General features: G+C 39.1%; 1 protein-coding gene across 1 annotated transcript in view; it reads left to right on the top strand.

Moving 5' to 3' along the window:
• Nucleotides 1-1,231: 1,231 nt before the first annotated feature.
• Nucleotides 1,232-21,919, top strand: part of ARHGAP28 (Rho GTPase activating protein 28) — a 31,032-nt gene continuing 10,344 nt past the window's right edge. The window contains exons 1-7 of the mRNA XM_062500988.1: nt 1,232-1,431; nt 5,931-6,148; nt 11,573-11,660; nt 13,574-13,731; nt 17,139-17,304; nt 17,418-17,509; nt 18,884-18,961. Of these exons, the coding sequence (XP_062356972.1) occupies nt 1,266-1,431; nt 5,931-6,148; nt 11,573-11,660; nt 13,574-13,731; nt 17,139-17,304; nt 17,418-17,509; nt 18,884-18,961 (966 nt within the window). The 5' untranslated portion in view covers nt 1,232-1,265. The remainder of the gene's footprint in view (nt 1,432-5,930; nt 6,149-11,572; nt 11,661-13,573; nt 13,732-17,138; nt 17,305-17,417; nt 17,510-18,883; nt 18,962-21,919) is intronic.

Genomic DNA, 21,919 nt, shown 5'->3' with positions numbered 1-21,919 from the left:
CAGAGGCAGCAGCACAATGAAGGAGAAGCATGCTCAGTCAGCTTTATGAAATAATACATTGTTTATACGTCCATTAGGAAAACTTTGATAAGGAGGGAAACACTGAAGAGGAAGTACCTTTTTTTTAGTGGAGTAAAAGTGATGCCTGTGGCTTTAAACAAAGGCTTGTTGGCAGGATCATGCCATACAGAAAAGGAAGAGAAAGGGAAACTGCATTTGAATTAATTCAGATAAGTGAAGGTCAGAAGACCTTATGTCAGAATTTTCCATTAATTCCTATGGTCTAGCTCTCTGCCAAAATTGTGGTACCTCCTAACTCCTTTGTACAAATATTGTTGTGGTTATTACTACTGATTACTGTATATGCTGCAATTACACAAAGCTGTTAACAGTACTGCAGCCATAATAATGCAGAAGAACAAAGTCAGACAATATTCATGGTCGGTGTTATATGAGATTTTGAATTAATTTGTATAACTCTCTTTGGCTACAAGTACTTACAGTGGGGAAAAGACAAGAACAAAAGAGTAAGGAACAAACTTTGTTTTAATTCAGTCCCTTGACTTGAGGCTTGATTTTTGGTGAATCATAAGTTTTTTCAGCCTGTAATCAAATCCTCTGTTCAACCGAGAATATACTATTTTAGTTCAAGGTCAAATTGTGTTTAAAATTATTTTAATTTAAGAAAAAAAAACAAATATTTTTAAAAAGGTTTTAAAATAAAAAGTAATTATTCTTCCAAATTAAAATCTTTCAAGTTTTTAATTATTTTATGGAATGAAGATGAGTTTGTAAAATTTTTCAGGGTTCCCAAATCTCAGTATTTTTACCCAGAGAAGCTTTCACTGAAGCATTTCAGCCAGTAACAGGAAGGGATAGAAAGAGAAACCAAGGCAAAAAGAAGTGAAAATAGTTTTCTGGTGTCTCTTTCGATGGATACCAGTATTAGAAAAATGCATTTCCTGAGTTCCCTCTAAAGTGGGAAATACTGAAGGACATTAAAGAGATAAATTATTAGATGCAGAATACATGTCCAGCCATAATTGTTGTGAGCAATGGAGATTGTGACAATTACCAGAACTGCGTACCTTTCCTCTTAAATCTTGTTCCTTACTACTTCTTGTTCCTACCTGTACAGTCACAGGTCAAGCACTGGTTGCCTGCTCCATTTGCATGGCACAAGTTAGCATGATAGAAAGATGATTTTATTTGTATTGCTTTCTCTTTTCAGAAAGTCTCTCTCTCGTTGTCGAAGAATTAACAGGATGCTTTCCAACGAGTCAGTCCCTCCTGCCTTCAGTCGCTCCAATTCGCAGGCCTCCGTGGACAGCACTTCCATGGAGGACTTCTGGTGTGAAGTAGAGAGCATCAAGGAGAGCAGAGAAGATGGATCTGAAGAAGCACTGCTCTTGGAGTTCAAACCTGCTGATGGTGAGCACATGAGCACCACTTATTCCTCATACCCTGGTTTTGCCTCCTCTCTAAAGAGTCATGCCCTGATCTCCTTCCTCGTGTCACTCCATCTGAGCAGAAGTGCTAGTCTGGGTCTGTGATCAGTGTAGCTCCACTTCTGAACATCACAGTCAGTCACTGGCAAGAAACAATAATTGTCTGGTTTATGCACTGGAGCCAGTAATTAACTTCTAAGTAACTTTCGTTGCATTGATTTTATTTGTGCTTTGGGAGGACAGATGCAGTCTATTTCAGAAAAGAAAGGCACTCAATGAAAACTAAATTTCCAGCACTAAATAGACTAAACCAAATTATTTAAAATAGCAAAATTTGAATTTAGAATGCTGGAAAATTAACTTTTTCAACTTTCTGGCATTTGGTAAGATATGATTCAGAAATTATTCAAGCCTTGAAGCAATTTTTGGTTAGATGGTGTTTTCTGCTATCAGGAGTTTGATATCTGCCTGTTTCTCTGAAATTGCCCAATTAAGATATCATTCAAGGGGAGTTTAGATATAAATCTAAATGTAGGGATGCCTACATCCTTCAGGCTCCCCAGCTGACCAAATTCATTCATCACTTATACAATGTATCCTGAAGGTATTACTGCCTAATTTTGTTACCTTAATGTTTTCCTGTCTCTTGTTAGGTACTGTATTTGGAAAAACATGCAATATGTGCTAGCTTCTTGCAATGTAGCTTTGTGTTAGATGATTTGATAACATCTAGAACAGTGTTTCTCTTTTTTTTTTTCTCCAGTTAGGACCCCAGTCACAAATGCATTATATTGTGTAACACAAAATACCAGGTGTTCCTATACAATGAAACCAAATTTCTTCTGAGGTCATGACCTGCTGATAACTGCTGCAACCCTTTGGTGGCTCCTGGCCACTGGTCTGGTAACTACTGATATAGGGATAGATTTTGAAACCATGGTGTGTTCTTTCCATACAATTATTAACATAACTGATGATGTATTTTTCCTACCTTGACGTGCAATGGGATGTCTTTAATTCTGCTTCCAGGAAGAATGGTGGAAAGTACTACTTTATTGAGCAATCAAATACACAACCAGTCATGCTGAGTAACCCATGCAGAGCTATCTAGTTCCAAGCATGTACTGTTTCCACGGAAAACAACTATCATTCACTAGTTTCCAGCTGGGCTCTCCTGGAAGGAAAAGGAGAAAACCAGTTCACCAGAAATCTTGGTCTGCTGCGAGAGTTATGGTCATTCAGCTTAAATCCAAACTGCGCTCTTCTGTTCCTTATTGGGAAAACTCCTGTCTGATCATACTCTTTAGCTTGGAGACTCCATAAAGAGATTGTGAGCCTCTCAGCACCTCCTCCATGCGATTTTCAGCATTTACTGACAGGTGTCCCTGACTTGTCTGCACAGTCAGGGGAATGACACAAATCTGTGAGCTGCCAAGCTGGATAACTTAGTAGGACAAGGCAATACAGGAGCATATTTTCCAGAAACTTTTCCACCAGTTTCATCACTGATGAACTAAATCTTCTCAACAGCCTGAACTCGGCTGCAGTCCCATGTTACCCTTTGTCTGAGTACACCTCATTACAACACATTGATTTTTTGCCCTCTGCCCTGAATTAAAAATGAGACTGCAAGTCAAAATGCAATACATTTCCACACTTCATTTACCTGCGTATTGGTGTCTTAAACACACATATATGTATTGCATACACCCACACACAATCAGGCAGGGTTTGTCCTGGTTATTAACATCAGGAATATATTCAGTCTGGGATTATATATCTTGGAAGTAATAGTGAGTTCTATTAAGGTCCTAATAGGATAATACTCCTTGCCAACAATCAAAACTCTAAAAATCAATGTGGATACCCTCAGGGCAAAATAAAAGCAAATATTCATCACCCTTTTGAGATGTCTTTGAGAGAAGGAGATGAAGATGCTTGAGAAGGAGGCCAAAGGGTGATAGAAGCCAGGCAGGCACGACTGTCAAAACATCAGTGTGATTTGCCAGACATCATGTGCAAAGGGCAGACAACAGCACACTTATTCTGTTGATGCTAGCAAATATAGTCAAAACCAGATCATGACAAGTGACACAAGGGATGAAAATGTAGGGGAGAAGAAAGTAATGGTATGTTTAAGATGTCCATGCTGTGCAGAATTGCTTTACAACTTTTGTAACAAGAGTTGAATGCTGTGAGTTATTTAAGGTTGTATCTGTGGGCTATTTCAGGTTATATATGAGATTCAAAGCAAGACATACCTCTTTCCTAGCAAACTCTATGAGAAAAAGAGAATTACCCTCTCAATTATCTGTCTTCTGGTGGAGCAGAATCGAATACAGTATCAAGATCCAGCTGTATAAGTAGCTAACACTATAAAAATAGTGCTTTCTAAAACAACATCAGGGGTGCGGGGGTTAACCTTAATTTAATACCAATGTGTCATAAAATTTTGAGCAGTTTTTAATGTGTAAATTTCTTCTCTTTAATAGTTTTACTTCAATGATTGCTGTTATGTCTTAGTCTATTGTTTTTGTGTGGTTGGAACAGGAAAAGGGAAAAGCCAGAGAAAGCAAGTCACAGGGTGATTAGTAAGCAGGCAGAATTTAATGTCTGCCATGCTATTTTTCATAGCAAGTTTGATTACAAGCTCAATTCTTGGAAAGAATATGTCAGGACAAAAGCCAAAATTAATATAATTTAAAAACTGAAACATGGACAGATGTGGCTCCAACAGCAGCTCACAAGAAAGAGAAGAGACATTAGAAAGAAGAGTGAAAATGTCAGAACCACTGATTCAAAGCTTATGGAGAAAGAAAAGGAACAGTCTGTCATCCTGTCTGTGGATACAGAAAGGATAAGAGCAGAGACAAGCTATTTCATGGGATACAGGGCTGGTCATACCCCTGGCTAACACAGAGCAGGGGGTTTAGAAGCAGCTATTTTTGTAGTGCTTTGTAAAGAGGCAGGGCAGCTAACAATGAAGTCAGCGATGGCACATGCATAAGATGCTTTTGCTTGTCCCTACAGCCCAGTCCCGTAATTTTCTCTTTTGTGTATCTAACTGCCAAAGTGCAGCAAACTGGTGTCCATCAATCAGCCTGCATTCTGATGTCAAGAAGAGGCAATAAAGGGAGAGTGGAAATACCAACCTGTCATTAAGACTGGCGCTGGGACAAGAACAATAAGTGCATTGACAAGTTGTTTCATAAAACATGCTGCAAATTAATCCATTTCCTGTTTGACATGTTTATTTGCAGTACCTCTTCTTCAGTCAGGGCCAGAATGAAATTACTGTCTTGTGTCAAGCAGCTTACTGCTGAGCTATGATTGCTCACAAAACTGAAATGAAGAACCTCAAAATCTCCTACGTGAAGAGAGATTTTAAAAGACTTTGACTGTTTATTTTAAAAAGAAGACAAATCAAAAAGCAATGACAGCAAAATTTAATATTACTAAATGATTCAGAGAAGGTAGATTGGGACCTTCTCACAGTCAGATAATGACAGAGCATATTAATTTCAGATAATAGGTAGCAAACTGAAAACCTTTATTGTCTTCACATGAGCAGGTTTTGGTAGTGAGGGGACTGCAGGTGTGGCTCTATGAAAAGAAGCCAGGAGCTTCCACCATGTCCAATACATCCAGGATAAAAACCAATTCTTCCCACAATGCATAACCTCACTGTGGAACCAATTGCAGTATTGAACCAGCTGGGAAGCAGGTATTGGACAGATTAAAGAAGATATTAGTCACTAATTGATACCAAGAAACACCGGGGTGTACAGTGCTAGCAAGTCTTCAAAAATGCAGGTTAGGGTGATACCTAGCATGCAAGGATGGCTCTTTCTGCATCTTCTTTCCCTCTTAGACACTGACCCCTTCCTAACCCTTGTCCTTTAGCGAATAGCTCTGCTCAGAATCTTGTGCAATCTTATACAAAACAAGCAATTGGACTAGGTGGACATCACCCTTCTCTCAGTCTGGCTTCTTCACTGGCTGTCTCCCAGCCAACCCTCTGGAATCTGAAATTGCATCATTAGTGTGCAATACATTATTCTGTTTATTTGAATTGGAATACTAATTTAATTTCCATCAGCCAAATGGCTTTCTCCAGTACATCATGCTACAGATGGTGAGTAACTGAGGTAGCTGAGGAGATTTATGCTTTTGAATTAAGGGTTAATTTTTAGGGACCTTGCTTTGTCAGGCTGGTTACTCTCCTGCCTTCTTCACATGCGCATGCTGATGAAATGCCTCTTCTGTTCTCCTCATAAACCTCTCTTGTGCAGACACTGACAAAGTGAAAGTTGACAGTACATTTACAAAACTAATTTTACTTGCACTTGTGGCCTAGGAAAGGTTGGAATTAAAGTATTCTCAAAGTGAAGGCTGTGGTAGCAGTCCATCATGCCAACTCGTTTCCTTCAGCCCCCTCTCCCTTCCTTACCAGGCTTATTAACACTCTCTCTTCCTCCACAGAAGGGGAACTGGAGGCAGAATGGCTGCAAGATGTAGGTTTATCCACGTTGATCTCAGGAGCTGAAGAGGAGGATGGCCAAGCCCTGCTGTCCACTCTGACCAGAACTCAAGCTGCTGCTGTACAGAAGAGGTACAACACCTACACTCAGACCCTGAGGAAGAAGAACAAGCACACAGTCCGGGATGTGCGAGACATCTTTGGCACCAGTGACTCTTCTGTAAGTAACCTCGTGCATACCTTTGATCTTAATTTTTATGCAATTTGCAAGTAGCTCACCAAAGTTTCTGTCCGACAGGAATCCTTTCCTGCTGACAATGCACAGACAGCCATTAGCAGTTTCTGATCCTAAGACCAGACTTTTAATGCTGTATACAGTACATTTGAGAGGAAAGGAAGAAACCAAATACAATGGTACACAGTTTTGTAACTAACCAGTAACATAAAGTTGTATCTGTTGCCAGCTTTCCTCCTACAGCCTCATGTCAAGACTAGCATTTGCTCCTTTATTTTTTGGAAATTGGTGAGTTACTCTTGGCAGCTATTCAAATTTTTGATGGCTTCTGGGGACACTTGTTATTTACTCAGCAGTCTCAGTGGTGAAGTAAAACTTGTCTAATGAAGCAACTGGGGTTCAAATATGCATAAGCAATTAAACACCTGCCAGCATGATGATTGTAACTTGTACACTGGCAGTTACATTTCACTTACATAGCAAATGAAAACCTATTAACTGTTCATTTGCTTCATGGCTTCAGAAATCAGCAGTACCTCTGGAGGTTTAATCCACTTTTCCCTGAGGATAGCTCTGAACACACCAGTTCCTGTCAGTGCATGTTTTGATTCTTGTGAACACTGTCAACTGTGTGAGTTTATTCCATTGTTCAAAGCAGCATGCATGATTTAACGTTTATCACTCATGCCTTAAATGGGAGTCACCAAGAAGATCACAAGCTCACCTTTGAAATTAATAATAAAATTGTTGCCATTATAAAACTCCAAGAAACTATTTTTCATTATGGCATTACTTTGTCCTTTTCTGTTTGTTCTACCATCTCCCTAAGTCGTTGATGTCCTGGATTCATTAAAAAAAAAAAATACACCCAAAAGCATCCAGTAGTTTCCTGTGGACAGACTTTCTTCCAAGAGTGATATCAGGCATGTTTGCATGGACATTAAAAAGCTGATGGTACTTCTGATTAGATTATCTCATCTCACTTCTCCTGATTCAAGTATCTGTAAGACATAAGGTGTTTAATTTTTTACAAAGGTTTAGGTTTCCTTATAAATTTCAATCAGCCAAATAAGTGTTGTACATTTCCTCTCAAACAGGCACATTATCGATTTATTTTTGACCTGCTTATTTTCCCCTTCTTACTTGCTAAAGTTTCTCACTTGCAAAAGGAATTTGGATGTTTAGAGAATCTGCCCTTCAAAACAATGTTTTACCTCCTCCTCCTCCTCCTCCTAGTTTGCTTACTAGTTCTGCATTGTTGAAGTCTAAAAGATAAGATCAAATAAGTAATTAAGTCGTCTAATTCTTTTTCCCACAAAAATAGGCAGTTCTGCAGGTGCTGACCTAGGTGTTATACCCAGATGCCCAAACAAAACTGAACACAGCATCACCTCAGTCCAACAGACTGTGAAACATTGTATTTCGAAAAGCCTGCAAGGCCCCAACGCTCTAATTTTCCTATTCACCTGTGCTCCAGTCTCTGCTGCTTGTTAAGGGATTTAGAAACTTTGTTCTAATTATCACCCCTTCAGGGATAAACACACTTCAGGAGGGCTTGTGTCCCTGCCCTAAGAGTTTCCCAAATAGTCCTTTTAAGGGAGTATCAGCAGTCCCTGGAGCTCTGCTGCCTCTTTGGGCATGGCCTTACAGCTACTAGTGAATATCTGTGATTATCAGTTTAGGGAAGAAAAGTACATTAAAACCAACCCAGCCAAAAGAAAAGAGTGGCAGGAGGTGGGGAGGGGCAAATCTTTTCAGCACAGCTGGGGAAGAGAGGCTGGTAAGGAGATGGCTTGAAATGCCATGCAGTTTTGCTTTCCCATCCTGCCTTTTAGTTGGAAAGGGAAGAAGTAAACTAAACATGCTGCAAATAGCAAACCAGATCTAATTGTTTCACATCACTCTGTAATCCTCCCCATTAGGAGAATGGATTTACACCCTTCTCCCAGCAACCTAAGAATCACAAGAGCCTAGAGGGATGGGTCACAGGATGGATTACTCTCTTCTTTGGCTAATGATGAGGGAAAAGGTGATTAGCTCACTAGGGTCACCTGAGATGAGCTTTAGGGGACCACTAAAGAAGCATAAATTAGTTGTCATCTGGAGTAGGGGAAGAAAAAACCAGATTTGCCCTGTTTTTTTTTCTCTCTATTCTGAAAAAAAAACCCCTGCCTTCTAGATGTTTTGCTGCTACTGCCTAGTGGCCAGGCTCTGCATGGGTCAACACAGAACAGAGGGTGCTTTTCCAGGCATTCTGCCTTGAAGTCCATGCCCTCATGGCAGGAGTGTCCCCTCAAAAGACAAAATGGACAGAAATACAAGGAAATGCAGCTATTCCTCTTCTTGTTTGGTTGCTCTAGTGTTTTTATGTTTTTTATCTGTTGTCTGTCCTGGAAAGGGGCTGTGATCCCTAGGGGCAAAATGCTATCCCTGTTGGTACATCACCCTTGCAAGAGCTAAGTCTTGGCAAGTAGAGCAGCCTCTCCCAGCTGAGGTGCTTTTGCCCTGCTTCAGACAGGTCTACAGCCAGCAGCCTCAAGTGACAGCCACAGTACCGAGTTTTAAATTGGATGGTTTATAAATCACAGTGGCCTGATTTTCCTTACTGCTGGTACCCTGCTGCTTCCATCAGAAGCTATCGGCTCTGCTAGTGCTTAGAGCTTGGAAAAACCAACAGCAGAATACAAATGGGGGACACACATACATTGATTATGTTACTGGAGAGGGGAAATGGAGCACTGTGCTCATTAGCAGCCCAACACAGTTCTTGCAATTAACTAAAACTCTTGAAGAGTTTTTACAAGCATTTTACTTCAGCAATGGATGACAAAACATGTCCTAGTTAAAAAAGAATCACTAACTAACCCAGAGCTATTTGCATGAAAAGGTGTTTGTGACAGCAGTGCTTGGAAATATGAATATATTCAAAGCAGGGGCAAATTATATCCTAGCCAGAGCTATAAGGTTATTCTCTTTTGCCTTTTTTTCCTTTAGCTGCAGGGCTGGAAATAAAATTTGGTCTCTTTGGTGCTCCAGTCATTTAGTTTTACTCTTCTACAATGAGGACAGCTACTAAAGAACTGTCTATCTACCTCATCTCCATCCTCTCCCTACTTTACTGATTTCATCTTTCTGTTGGAAATTCCTGTGTGTGTTGTGGCAGTAAACAGTGGGCTCATTTTTAGTATATCTAATGAATCACTTTCAGTCACAAATCAAGATATGGGAAGCCTCACTTTTGGAACCCCAGGCAAATGAATAAAGATGTCCAGTTTATTTAAGGATACAATTTGGCTCTTGGTCTTTCACATTCATTGAGGGAAGATCTTCAAAAGTTCTTTCTTTAATTTTCTTTTACATTACAGAAATAATCTGGATCTTTAAATTCATGCATTAAAAACGTTTTATTCCCAGGCTTCCTGACATTAAAAAAAGTAAAGGTGGGAGGGGGACGGAAGACGTTTTCACAAGAGATGTAGGTTTGGATTCATTATACACTCTCACTGTGGAGACTGGGAAATGGGACTGAGAATATGACCAATTATTATGCACAGTTCACATTATTCAATTCCCCAGGCTAGGGCAGCCTGCTGCCAGCCCTGCTGGGTGCCAGGCAGAGGTGTGCAGTCCACTCCATCTTCCATATCTGTGTCTGCCAGCTCTGCCCTGCTTATCAGAACCAGGTTGCTGCAGGTGCTTCATGACTCATTTCACCTATGTAACAGGCCTGGAAGAGGTTTTTTTCTTAATAAACTTGACTGACTGTAAATCTGTTCTGAATATTGTTCACAGGGTCAGACATTTTGAGCACTGAAAGTAGATGACCCAGTTGCTAATATTTACCATTAATTTCTCCATCTGGATCTTAAGCAGAAGGATAACTACTTTTATGTTGATTTTCCCAAAATGCTGACACAAGTTTAGCCATCCTCTTCACTTCTATACTCCCACCTGAAATTTATAGTGCTTTTTTATGTCCTGAAGCTTTTAGTGTAAATGTTGTGGGATTTTATCATAAAAATATCCAGTTATCTTTTTTAAAAAATCAATGGTCCTTACAGTCTTCTGGCAAAGGGAACCCTTGTGACTCAAATCCTGTTTGCTATCAAGTTCACAAGCCATTGAATGGACTCTCTCAGGAGAGATTTTATTCATGTTACATTTGACTTCGTTTCCCAAATGGCTCAGAGGGTAAGATTGAATAAAACAACTGTAACGTTATTTCAGGCTTCCAATTGGAAGAGCTGCCTGTCTTTTAAATATCTGACATTTTTTAACAGCCTGAATGCTTCTCCCACACAGTGACTACAACTGGAGAAAACAGAATTTCTGCCCTGAGGCATTGATACCTGTTGATAAACAGCCGACTTAGCAATTTAAAGAGCAATTAAAAGAGCTGGTATTAAGGGCTCGTGGGTGCCTACAGCTGCAGGTTCTGCTGGGAAACTGAATCTGTTCCATCAGGCTCAGGGTGTGTGAGACAGCAGGTTTGAGAAAAGCTGGGGGCTTCAGGGGCTCCCACAGGGATGTAAATAACAACAAAAAAATATAAGACAGGTTTGGAACATTGTAGTTATTTTTATTGAGTAACCTTCAAAGCACTTTGGTAATTCCTGGCCTTGTTTTTGTTTGTTTGGGTTTTTTTTACTCAAGAGCAAATAATTGAGCTTCTATTGCCCATGAACACAAGCACTCCGATTTGTTTTTTTGTCTTTCTACAAAACTACTTAGGACAAGGCCAAAATTCCCCTGCTAAGAGGAGGTGATACTGCTTGAAAGTCACCCCCTAGGCTGCCAAGCCACTTCTCTGCAGTGCGGAATGATTTCTGCAGTGGAAAGAAATTAATTTGAATATAGAAAATGTTTCTTTGTTCCTCTCAAGTTGTTACTTGCAGTTCCCTGATAAAAGTATTAGTGTATAACCTATGGGAGGACATCCATGCTGTAATATCTTTCTGGTGCCCAAATCACAAGAGGTAGCAGACTGATTGATTTTTGACAGGTCCCTGGGAATAGCAGGTACTCAACATGTGCCAGAGTGTCTTCCAAAAGATTTGTGGCCAAAATTATTAAAGCCAGGATGAATTACAATTTGAGGAGACCTTTCAGTTAGCCTAATTCTGTACAGTAATTTACTTAGCTAATTTCAGTCATTTTGTAGGACAGGACTCATTAGGTACAGCAAGCTACAATATTACTGACCTCCACATGGTCCAAATCTGTGCAGTCTGGGGAAGATTGATTCTCAGCTTGGCTATGAAAAATATACCCTGAAGAATCACAACAGGTTATTTAATCTTGTCAAAAGAGTGTAAGCTGAGAATAATACACTGTTGCTTGAACTGTAGCAGTTTCTGTCCATAGACCTTTGCCTTCACTACAGTCTGATCATTTTTCCTTGCCTATCAGCCCACATTTGAGACAGTTCCAGTGTCACCAGTATCTCCTAATGGTATCCAGCTTCCTGGGCAGAAGCCAGTTTGGAAATCAGTTAGCTGTGAGTATGACAACATGTAACCAGTGTTCACTTCCTCTCAGTAAAATGACAGACAGAAAGACCCTTTTGTGGTTGAGGAGTTAGTCCTCTCTTTCATGCTGGGGCAGTGCTGCATATATTTCTTTAAGATCATTGTCAGCTTATTGTCATGCAGGAACCAAAGTTTCCCATTAAAGATCAACGTTGTACAGACACAGACTGCTGCCCTTGAGGCATCAGCATCTAAAAAATGCTGATCATTGCAAGGCTGGAATGTAAAAATAATCTGTATGCAATATCATGCAGAATTTGTCCAGTATGTCATCAGTGCATTTTCTTGTTGCAAATCAAAGAGGCGTACTTCCTCCACATTTCTTCTCCAGTACTGCAGAAATTGTAGTATTAAAAATGTATAGTTTTCCTAGTTCTGCCCTCTTATTCTGATATATGAATGGTGTTATACCTTAAATGCTTTGCCCTGACAGTGATTGGCAGTGCTAATGAAAGTAATAGCACTTCTCTACTCAGTGTCTGGATAATTGTCAGCAACCTTCCACAAGAATGTCCATCTCTGAGTTAGAAAGCTCTTCCCATCACCTTTGGTCAGGGCTTAACTAAAGGAATTTTAATACCCAAATTTCTAAACTAATCCCTTGGATGTTTACCTCTGGATACCTTACCACAGACATTTTCCTTGGTGGCAAAAGCTGCTCTGCTGATACTTCTGCTGTGCAAGCAGTTTTGCTGAAACAGATGGGGAACCAAATGCCATGGGGAACCACAAGCAATCTGTGGCCCCAGTTCCAAGGATGGAACTGGAAAGATGGAAAAAGAGATGGAAAACATCTTAAATGGCTTGGACATTAGACAACAACTAAAGCCACAGTTCAGAAAACAGAAGCCACTTAATAACACACTTAACTTTTTTTATATCAGACTTGTAAAATAAGTGGTGTTGCAGAAAAGTCCCTGTAACTGTAAATGCAATGATTCAGAGAACGTGGGGCATGCACAAGTTTATGAGACATGTAATGTTGTTTAATTCACTTTCTGATTGCCATGGCTTTTGAATACACTTGTGTCATGTTAGTAAATTCTTCTCTGTAGTCCTGGGGACTGAAATTTTGCATCACTTTCAATTAAATTTATGATCCCATCACAACTGGGTTTAGGAGCTGAACCTTACATGAAAACTAAAAAATTGACAGAGATTCATCAGGAAAGTTGGCAGCCCTGGAACTCATTTATGTTATCACACTTTGGCCTCCATGACAATATTCTGGACTGTATTTCTGGACTTGATTGTACTGATTTTCCTTGGACATCCAGTAATTTAAGGAAGTGACTAAATTTTAGAGAAGAGCAATAAGTCGTTTCACAATATCTACTAGAAATACCAGTAGTTATAGTGTTTTTCAAACTGGAATATTGTATATTTTGTCCTGTTAGGGTGCTACACACCCAGACTATCAACAATGAGAAATATGTGTATGTGACCTCATAAAATATATGCACAGTGTCTTGTGACTGTAAATAAGTCATTAGTAAGCTGAGAAACTGTCAGCAGCATTTTTCTGTCAAGACCTCTTATTTTTAATTGTTCATTTGACAAGTGCCACCACAGTTTGCTGGCCTGGGAAGACAAGAATGGAGTAAAAAAACTTGGTAATTCCTGATAAACAGGAAGTTCAAGCATGACTATCTTTCTCAGAGAAAGCAACAAGTTAAATAATCTAAAACAAAAATAGGAATTTTATTTCTAAGGGGTTGTTTCCTCAAGATGAAACAGGAACATGCTGTGGTTTGCACTGAAATTCCTCTTTGAAGCACTTCCTTTATTACTTTCTCAAGAATTTTGTCATCTTGGTTCCATTTTTTAATGTCTCTGTACTAAATGCAAGTCATCATTCATATATAATTTCCCTTATTTTCAGCTAAGAGCTGTCTAGACTGTGGAATAGATAAAGGCAGCCCATCCATAACGGAAGAGCTCTCCTATGATGTCTCTTTCTCAGAATCTATTACAGTCCTTCCAAAAACTCAAGAGTGGCCAAAAAATCAGAGGTTCAAAAAGGAAGACTCGGCTTTGCCAGTAAGTTTCTTCTCCATGTATTTCCTTGATTGTTTTCTTTACCACAGCAATTTCCTGCTCTATATCCCCAGCACTGGAGTCTGTTAAGATACATGATCTGGCCTTTGCAGTGAGTGCTTTGTAGAGGTTTCTCAGTGTGCTTGCCTACTGCCTGTGATTGATTCCCAGAGTTAATATGGATATCAAAACCAAGTTTTTATTTGTACCCATCATGAGTATGTGCACCCAGATTGTATGTGCAACTCAGCCCACAAATATTGCATCATCCACAATTTTTTTTCACACAGAAATAAAAACTGTTTATTGGCATTAAAACTAACAGTCATTTTCATTTCTGGTCTACTTTCCTACTTTTTTCCCCTCAGATTATCTGCCTTTGTTAACATATGGATTTAAAATTGCTTTGCAGAGGAAGGGAGGAAAGCAGACCTTTGTCCTGCAGCAGTACTGGCTGTTTCCAGTATTGAGTGCAATCACACTATAGGAGATAGTACATTAATTGTTCAATAAAAGTTTGCCATGTCATCCAACCAGACATACACTGAGCAGTTGTATCATTATCTGGAATTATTTAATGAAGTCATGGAATTCAATTTTGCATTTATATCAGCCCTCACAACTTCCATCAAAGCTGGAGCATTAACTCAGTTAATACCAATACCATCTCTTTAGTGATATGTATGAAATAGCTGTAAAGTATTCGGAAAACTTTCCTGAATGTTATGATGTCCTTAGGTCCCAAACTAATCTGAAATTTTTACAATGCACACAGACATTGAATTATCTGAGAATTAGTCAGTTGCGCATCTCAGATTCCGCCAAGGAAGAAGAAGTTGAGATGCTGAAGTAAGCTTCTATGTCAAATGATAAGACACCAAGTAGATTACATAATTTACATGAAATCCCTGTGCTTTTTTGTGTGTTTTTGGTTGTTCGGGATTTTTGGGTTTTTTTTGGTGGGGAAACTTGGTGTCCTGTGGAGAGTAAGGGTATCTCTGCACTCGTCATGATTTTAGCCTTTACTACAACACATGCACACTCATAAATTGTTCTCTGCAACAGCACAGACAATTCCCAGCTGACAGAGCAGGGAGACTGATAACATATGATGAAGGAAGAGAAGATGCCATATTGAATATCATGGATCCATGGATTCACAGCTGATAAGCTTTAGAACATGCCAGTATTGTGCTGGAGTTGAACTACTCTGCAGGCAGGACATAGTTTTGTGAGCTCAGAAGACCACACAAGAAACATGCCGGTCATTGCAGAGCGTTTCTGAATAAAGCCAACATTGATGATGTTGATGTTGGCCTTTCCCTTACTTCAACTTGTGCCGCTCGTGGTATTTGGTTTTTTCCCATGATGACTCAGACCGTAATGAGCCTCGGAAAAATCACCTCTCACTCTGTTACACTGAGCAACCAGTCACCTACATTCAGGATCATCCCTCCTTCCCTATGGTGGCACAATGGGGCCACACTGCAGGCTGTGCAACATCGCACTTTCTCCAGGGTGGGTCTGACAATATAGCCAACTTCACTGATGGTGTGTACAGAGCTGCACAGAGTGATATTATATATCATAAAATAGCATGTCCCCTGCAGCAGGGAGTCCCCTGACTCCTACAAAAGTCAATTCAACATCCCCAGGAGCATAGGGATTTCCCCAAAGTACATGTGATTACTCCAATATGGGGACCATCATCCTTGTGACTTAGTTGAAGATATTACAGAACTACAAATCTGAGTACACTGCACAGGTCCACATAGAAACACCACCACAGAATATCAGACATGATCCTTAGCCAAAACATTAGTAATCTAACTTCAAGATAGCACAGCCTCCTTCAAGCCTGCATATTACACCACTGTAAGAAAAAACACTGGAAAATTGTGACACAAGACAGAGAAAGACAGCCAGCCCCCAAGTTTGTATTAATCACAGCATCACATCATCGTGACCCTTAGGAGTCAAACAGTCGCTGTGGAAAATCTTTGTAGTACGCTTTCTAATCAGTTTTGCAGTGCTCAGAATTCTTTTCTCTTTCCCCCTAAAAAATACATGTATACAGTCTGTGTTTTTTTTCCTTTTTTTCAAGGTGATTTATTGCATTTTGACTACTTTTGCACTTTTTGCATCACTAGAGCCAAAATGTGTAGATATTCTTTAGTATTTTTGTTTCTTATTGTTCACCCCCATTGAAAGACCATACACAGTGTACTTTATGAAGTCCTAAACTACATTATCTTGGAGTCCTTTGTACTCTCTTCCTTTTGAAACCTAGTATAAGTTTTATTTTTGTTTTGATTTGGTTTAGGTTTTTTTTTTCTTGTTTACATTTTTCTTAATGAGTTTGACTGGCTTAATTTAAAGATGGGTTAAACGTTTTGAGTCCAAATTTGTTGAAAAATTGAAGGACTGAGCTGAAATCTCCAGAAGCAAAACATTACTAGAGGATGGGTTTCCACTCAGTTCCCTAAAAGAAGGAGATGGTTTGTAATACTATTTATTTATGCCTCTGACTAACAATTCCTGGTTTAAATTACAATAGATTAAAAATAAACATACAATACCAAAGATCCACAGTTCTCTGAAAGGCATGCTTTTCACTATGACTTTGTTATTTTATATTATGTCTAACAGTTATGTCAGAAACTGATGGGTGTTTGTTCTTTTTTGACATTTGTGCAAATGCATCTGTCATGACATGATATTCCTGGCTCTGGTCCATGACACTGCAGTTTCTAAAATACGTGGACATCTCCACATGCCCCCAAATGACTCTGTATCGTTTAGTTCAAGTCTACTTGAATAAATTATTTATTAGCTGCTTCTAAGCTTTCTTGAGTAATAAAAAATACCGCTATATTGGCAGGTTTGCTTCTGGATTAAGCAGTTTTGCTTCTGGGCTTTTTCTCAGATCTTTAGTTTGAACTCCCCTGTAAGACCTTATAAATTAATAGCATTACGCAAAGCAGGCAGGGATTCATTATACACACACAACTGATACAGAGCCATATCCATGATTAACTGTGTCAGCCACTTCAAAGATGTTTTGGGGAAGGCAGAAGCAGAGCAAAATGCTACATCCTGCTGAAACTGGGCAAAACTTTTAAAGACGCACATACCTCATTTGTCCCTGCTGAAGTACAGGCAGTGGGGTGCTCCAGCATCACTTCCCAGGCAAACTGCAAGGGTACATGGTGAGCAAGAAGCTCAATTTTATGTTCAGGAGGATGCAAGCTATGTCACCATTCCAGGCCAATCTCCAGGGCTACAGTTTGTCTGTTGTTACCCATCTACCCGAACACGACCTCCAATCACATACGCGCATCTCTTTTAAAACAAAAATTCACTCCCTGTTACTTCTGTGCAAATAAAGATGCGACCCATCTCTACTGTAGAAATTCATTGTTCGGAAAAGCCGCTTTGGACTGACAGAGGTTGGGGACCTCTCTCCCGAGGACATGAAGAAGATCCGCTACCTCTCCCTGATCGAGCTCACGGCCTTCTACGACGCGCTGGGCGTGGAACTGAAGAGGAACCGTGTGGAGAGAGTGCGGGGACGAGGTACCGTGTGTGGCATCCCCTGTGCAGTCACCCTCCTGTCCATCAGCTTTGAAAGAAGATGCTTAAGAGGCTGTGTTTCCTCGTTTTCACATTTGTTGTTATTTACTTTTAAGAGAACGGTCTTTTCGGAGTCCCTCTCACCGTACTGCTGGAGAACGATCAAAAGAAGGTTCCTGGAATAAAAGTGCCCCTTATCTTCCAAAAAGTGAGTATCACTAGGCCTGCTTGGTCACTAGGATTTGCTTTTCCACCGTTCGCATTGACACTCTTAAAAGAGTCATCTGATAAGAGAAGTTTCTGACAGGCATTACAGACTGGCAGGTGTCTACAGACTGTCTGACTGAATATTGTGGTTTGAAAACTTTGTGACAAGGAGAGAAAATCTGCTTTTTTTTTTATTTTTTTTTTTATCTGTGGTGGGGAACCTTTTTTGATTTTTGTAATTATATGATACCAGACAGGAAACTTCAGGAAAGAAAATGTCTGTTTCCCTTTTTTTATTAAAATAGAGAGCCAAGCAAAGTTATGTGTGTGCAGAAGTGGCCAAGATGAATTGTCTTACGAGTTTTAATTTCATACTAATTCAGACCATAGGTATTACTTAGTTACAGTTTCCAGAATGGAAGCGGTATCTTCTCATTGAGGTTTTTATGACAAGACAAGGATATTTAAATGAGACATTTGGCCAGATAGGGATATACCCTGTGGATGTCTTGGAGGCAGGTACACAGACAAGTACATGTGCAATTGCACAGACTTACACAGACTCAAAATGGCAACAGATTTCCCAGTAAATACTGATAAAAGAAGTGTTGGGGAGTATCAGGAGAAAGACTGACACAACTTGAACATTTACATGACTTTGCAGTTAGCTCCACTGCTACCCTATCAAAATAACATAGGAAATTAGAAGAATCAAGGTTAGGGCTGGAAGCAGATCTGGTGGTGAAAATCCAGAGCTGCATGATTAAATGCTGGGAAATTTTTTTCCTCGGTATTCAAAATTATGTAAAACCAAAACATTATTATTATTATTATTAATAATAATAATAATAATAATAATAATAATAATAATAATCTAATTGGAGTGAAAATTTTAGTTCTCTATTCACAGAAATTTCAAAATAAGGTATCCTGGGATCATTTTCTAATCTGGGTTCTCAGTTCCAAAAAAATCTATGTTATCTATAGACCTCTGCATTGTGCTCCTTGGGGCACACTTAGACATTTCTCAGAGGTCATTTTTCTTGCAAAACACCATTGTGTTTAATATATCTGCTGTTTCATTGATACATTTATGTGTCAATTGTTCTATAGCCGTGCCAACTCTCAAGTCAAGGACAGAGGGGCCTGTTTCATTAGCAGTTTTCTATAGTCTGCGTACTCCTTACTTCAAGATCAGGGCTATGGAGACAAATTAGGCAGATTTATTTACATGAGCTGGCTAGATTTCATTAGGTGATTCCATAGAAATGTTTCTTTTTCAGATTAGTTTCAAAGATACCTAGATTGAAAAAACAGTCAGGACTATTCTTAAGCGCTTCTGAATATTTTCCTGGATTTTTTTGTCTCCTTTTAGCTGCTGCTCAAGCTTGAGGAAACAGGTTTGGAAACTGAAGGAATTCTACGGGTTCCTGGATCTGCCTCCAGAGTCAAGGTATATACTCAAGCCAATTTTCTGTCTTCTGGACCACAGACTCCATGTAAAATAATACAACATGCACACAAATTCAGACTGCACATAAATACTGATCTGTGTAGCTCAGCATTCCTACTCCTGCCAGTGAAAGGTCAGACTAGTTCCTGGGAACCAATAAATCACAGACCATTTGGTCTATTACTTTGCTTTAGTTAATATTCTATATAAAGCACAGCCTTGATGTTGAATGCAATTTTTCTCCACAAAACTTTGAGACATCTTTCAGTTTATCTCTGTCACCCAAAATTGCTGGGATCTTATCTCTGTTTTAATTTATTTCAGAAATGCAGAATTCCTAAACTGAGTGAACATCAGATAAAGATCTTGTTCTATGTCATTTTAACCTCTGTGTCATTTTATTTTTCATTTATCGCCTGTGATCTTGCAATTTCATGATCCAAGTGAGAGAAATTTGGCCTCTGTTCACTGCTGGCAGCCTGAAGTACTGCATTTTCACAGGCTATTTGTGGGCTATGAACACAGTGTAATTGGCACCCAATAACCTGACTCCTTGGGCCAGTAATATTTGCAATTGTTGCTTCTGACCAACTTCATTTCAGGAGCTGGAGGAGGCAAATTAGAAAAACAAGGCAGTTTTTTGTTTGTATTTTTTCCCCCTTGGCTTAGTAGGGTGTATCTCTTTCCCAGATGTTTGCATTTTTTTACTTTAGGCTTTCTTTTTTTGTCTGGTTTAATCAGCACCTTACAGCATTGAGGGAGCATCCCACTCCCACTTTTGTCATCCTCAAGGAAGCTAGTTTTGTGTTCTGAGGCAGGAAGTCTCAACATTGTGGCAGCCCCAAAATTTTTGGGATTGCTAAATATTGGAGAGCTGGGGATCATAAAAATAGCTGAATAAGAAAAAGCAGCATTACTTGAAACACACCAGTGATAGGCAGCATTATCCCAGTTCCTTTGACTCTGTGCATTGATAAAAGTACCCAGATCCTTGAAAAGTGCCACATCTTGTAGAAGGGATCTCCTAACTTGCTCTGTACTTTTCAGCTTCCTCATTTTTTTCATATAAATGCTTGAATGTTATTTCATACAATCTCAAAATTTTTCAGTTATTCCATGGAGATTACACAGCAGGGCTCTGCTCTAATTAAATTATTTCCATATTCTTTGCATACACTGTACTGTGTCTTGTTCACTTCTTTTTCACAACCTGTATCCTGGGAGCTGCTATGGGAGATGACTTCATATGCAACTCCTCTATACTAGGTGGTAAGTTAAACTGCCCATATGAAAGTTTTAAATTATTTGAGTTTTGGTTTCATTTGAGTCTGCCCAACAAACCAATGAGCAAGAGAGATATTTTTTTTAAAGCAGATCCAGATTTCATCCTTCTAAAGCCTTCATACATTATTATGACATTAGGACTTCAGGCCATTCCAACTTTATTTCAGTCTTGTTTGGAGAAAGAAAAGGCATATGGAAATGATTAAAGGTTACTCTTCTATAAAACAAAGAATAGAAGAAATGAATGCAAGTTTTCCTCTGTAACAAAAGCTCCGGTGTACCAAAACTGCATGATAGTCTAGTGAAGGATCAGTCACGTTTAAAAAAATTGCAGCACATATTTCAAAAGTACTGGATGCATACATAGGTACACATATATATGTGCAGGGGAGGGAAGGAACTGAGTGTATAAAATCTATGATTACCTGTGTGGAGATACTCATATATAAGTGTGTGTGTATATATATATATATATATAATGTTTATCTTTCCAAAATCTTGCATTCTATTTCTCAGCAGAAAAATGTGTAGTAGAATTCTGTCCTCTTGTGCTTTTGATGAGGTGAGGATTTGTGTTCCATATTTTCAGTCAGTTACAGTAGAGAATTCAATCTAGGTGTTTGTACAGATTATGTGCAAAGGATATGAATACAGAGGAAGCTGAGATAGCCCAGATTAAAACCACTAAAATGTGCTAGTAAAAATGAGACTGTAACATTTTATGCCAAATCCTGAATGACTTTCTACTTCCGTTTGTGCAACCATTCTACTTAATTTTGTGTGACTGTACTTGATATGTAAATTCTTTCCACTCATGTGAGACATGGCAAACAGAATTAATTTTTAAAACCTTTTTTGCCTGAATGGACTGAACTTTTTGCATAATATTAAAGTACATCTGACAAAGTCATGATCTGAAACCAAATATTTGCCACAGATGTATTTTGTTATAAATGGTCTCATAAAAAGCAGCAACAAACTTCTTATGGATAGGAGAATGTTCAGCCAGTAATAATTGTGAGAGCTGCATTGTTTATAGATATCCTTATATTAAAATACTGTCCTTCAATCTTTTTAACTCAATAATTTTTTGAGGAGCTTGCATTTTTTGAGCAGTGATCTGGGTTTGAAGCCAAATCCTGTTTCTGCTAGGAACCTTGCTGAGTATTTCCCTTTAACATATGTATTTTGAACACTGGCTAGTGACCCTCCAGAACAAAACTCACCTGTGTTGTAAGATGCTGCTGTTGGAGAACAAGGGGATTAAATTGTGTTATTTAATGGTATCATTACCCAAAATGGTGTCATCATCAATTCTATCTTAAACCTCTCCCATGTTTTTAGATGTTTGGGGGTTTTTTATGCAGTAAGGTTTTTCTGACAGTAACGGGTTTGTGTATCTTTATTTTTCTACAATTTGACTAAATCTAACTATAATTATACTAACATAAATCTTACTTTCAAAGATGGGAAGACCTGAATTTTAAGCCACTTGCTCAATGGATTCAGACCATCTAGCAAATACACTGGCAGTGAGGGAGAAACACCACCCCTTTGTGACTTCAGGGTCAAAACCTGTGGAGAGTGTTGTAAACAAAAAGGAACAACAGTACTAACTGGGTTTGCTGCTACTAGTTCCAAGACATCACACACAATTGCCTTGTTTTAAGATGG

This window comes from Cinclus cinclus, chromosome 1 (assembly GCF_963662255.1).
Source record: "Cinclus cinclus chromosome 1, bCinCin1.1, whole genome shotgun sequence".
Lineage (NCBI taxonomy): Eukaryota > Metazoa > Chordata > Aves > Passeriformes > Cinclidae > Cinclus > Cinclus cinclus.
The sequence above is the reverse complement of the archived record's forward strand: the minus strand, read 5'-3'. Positions and strand labels throughout refer to the sequence as shown.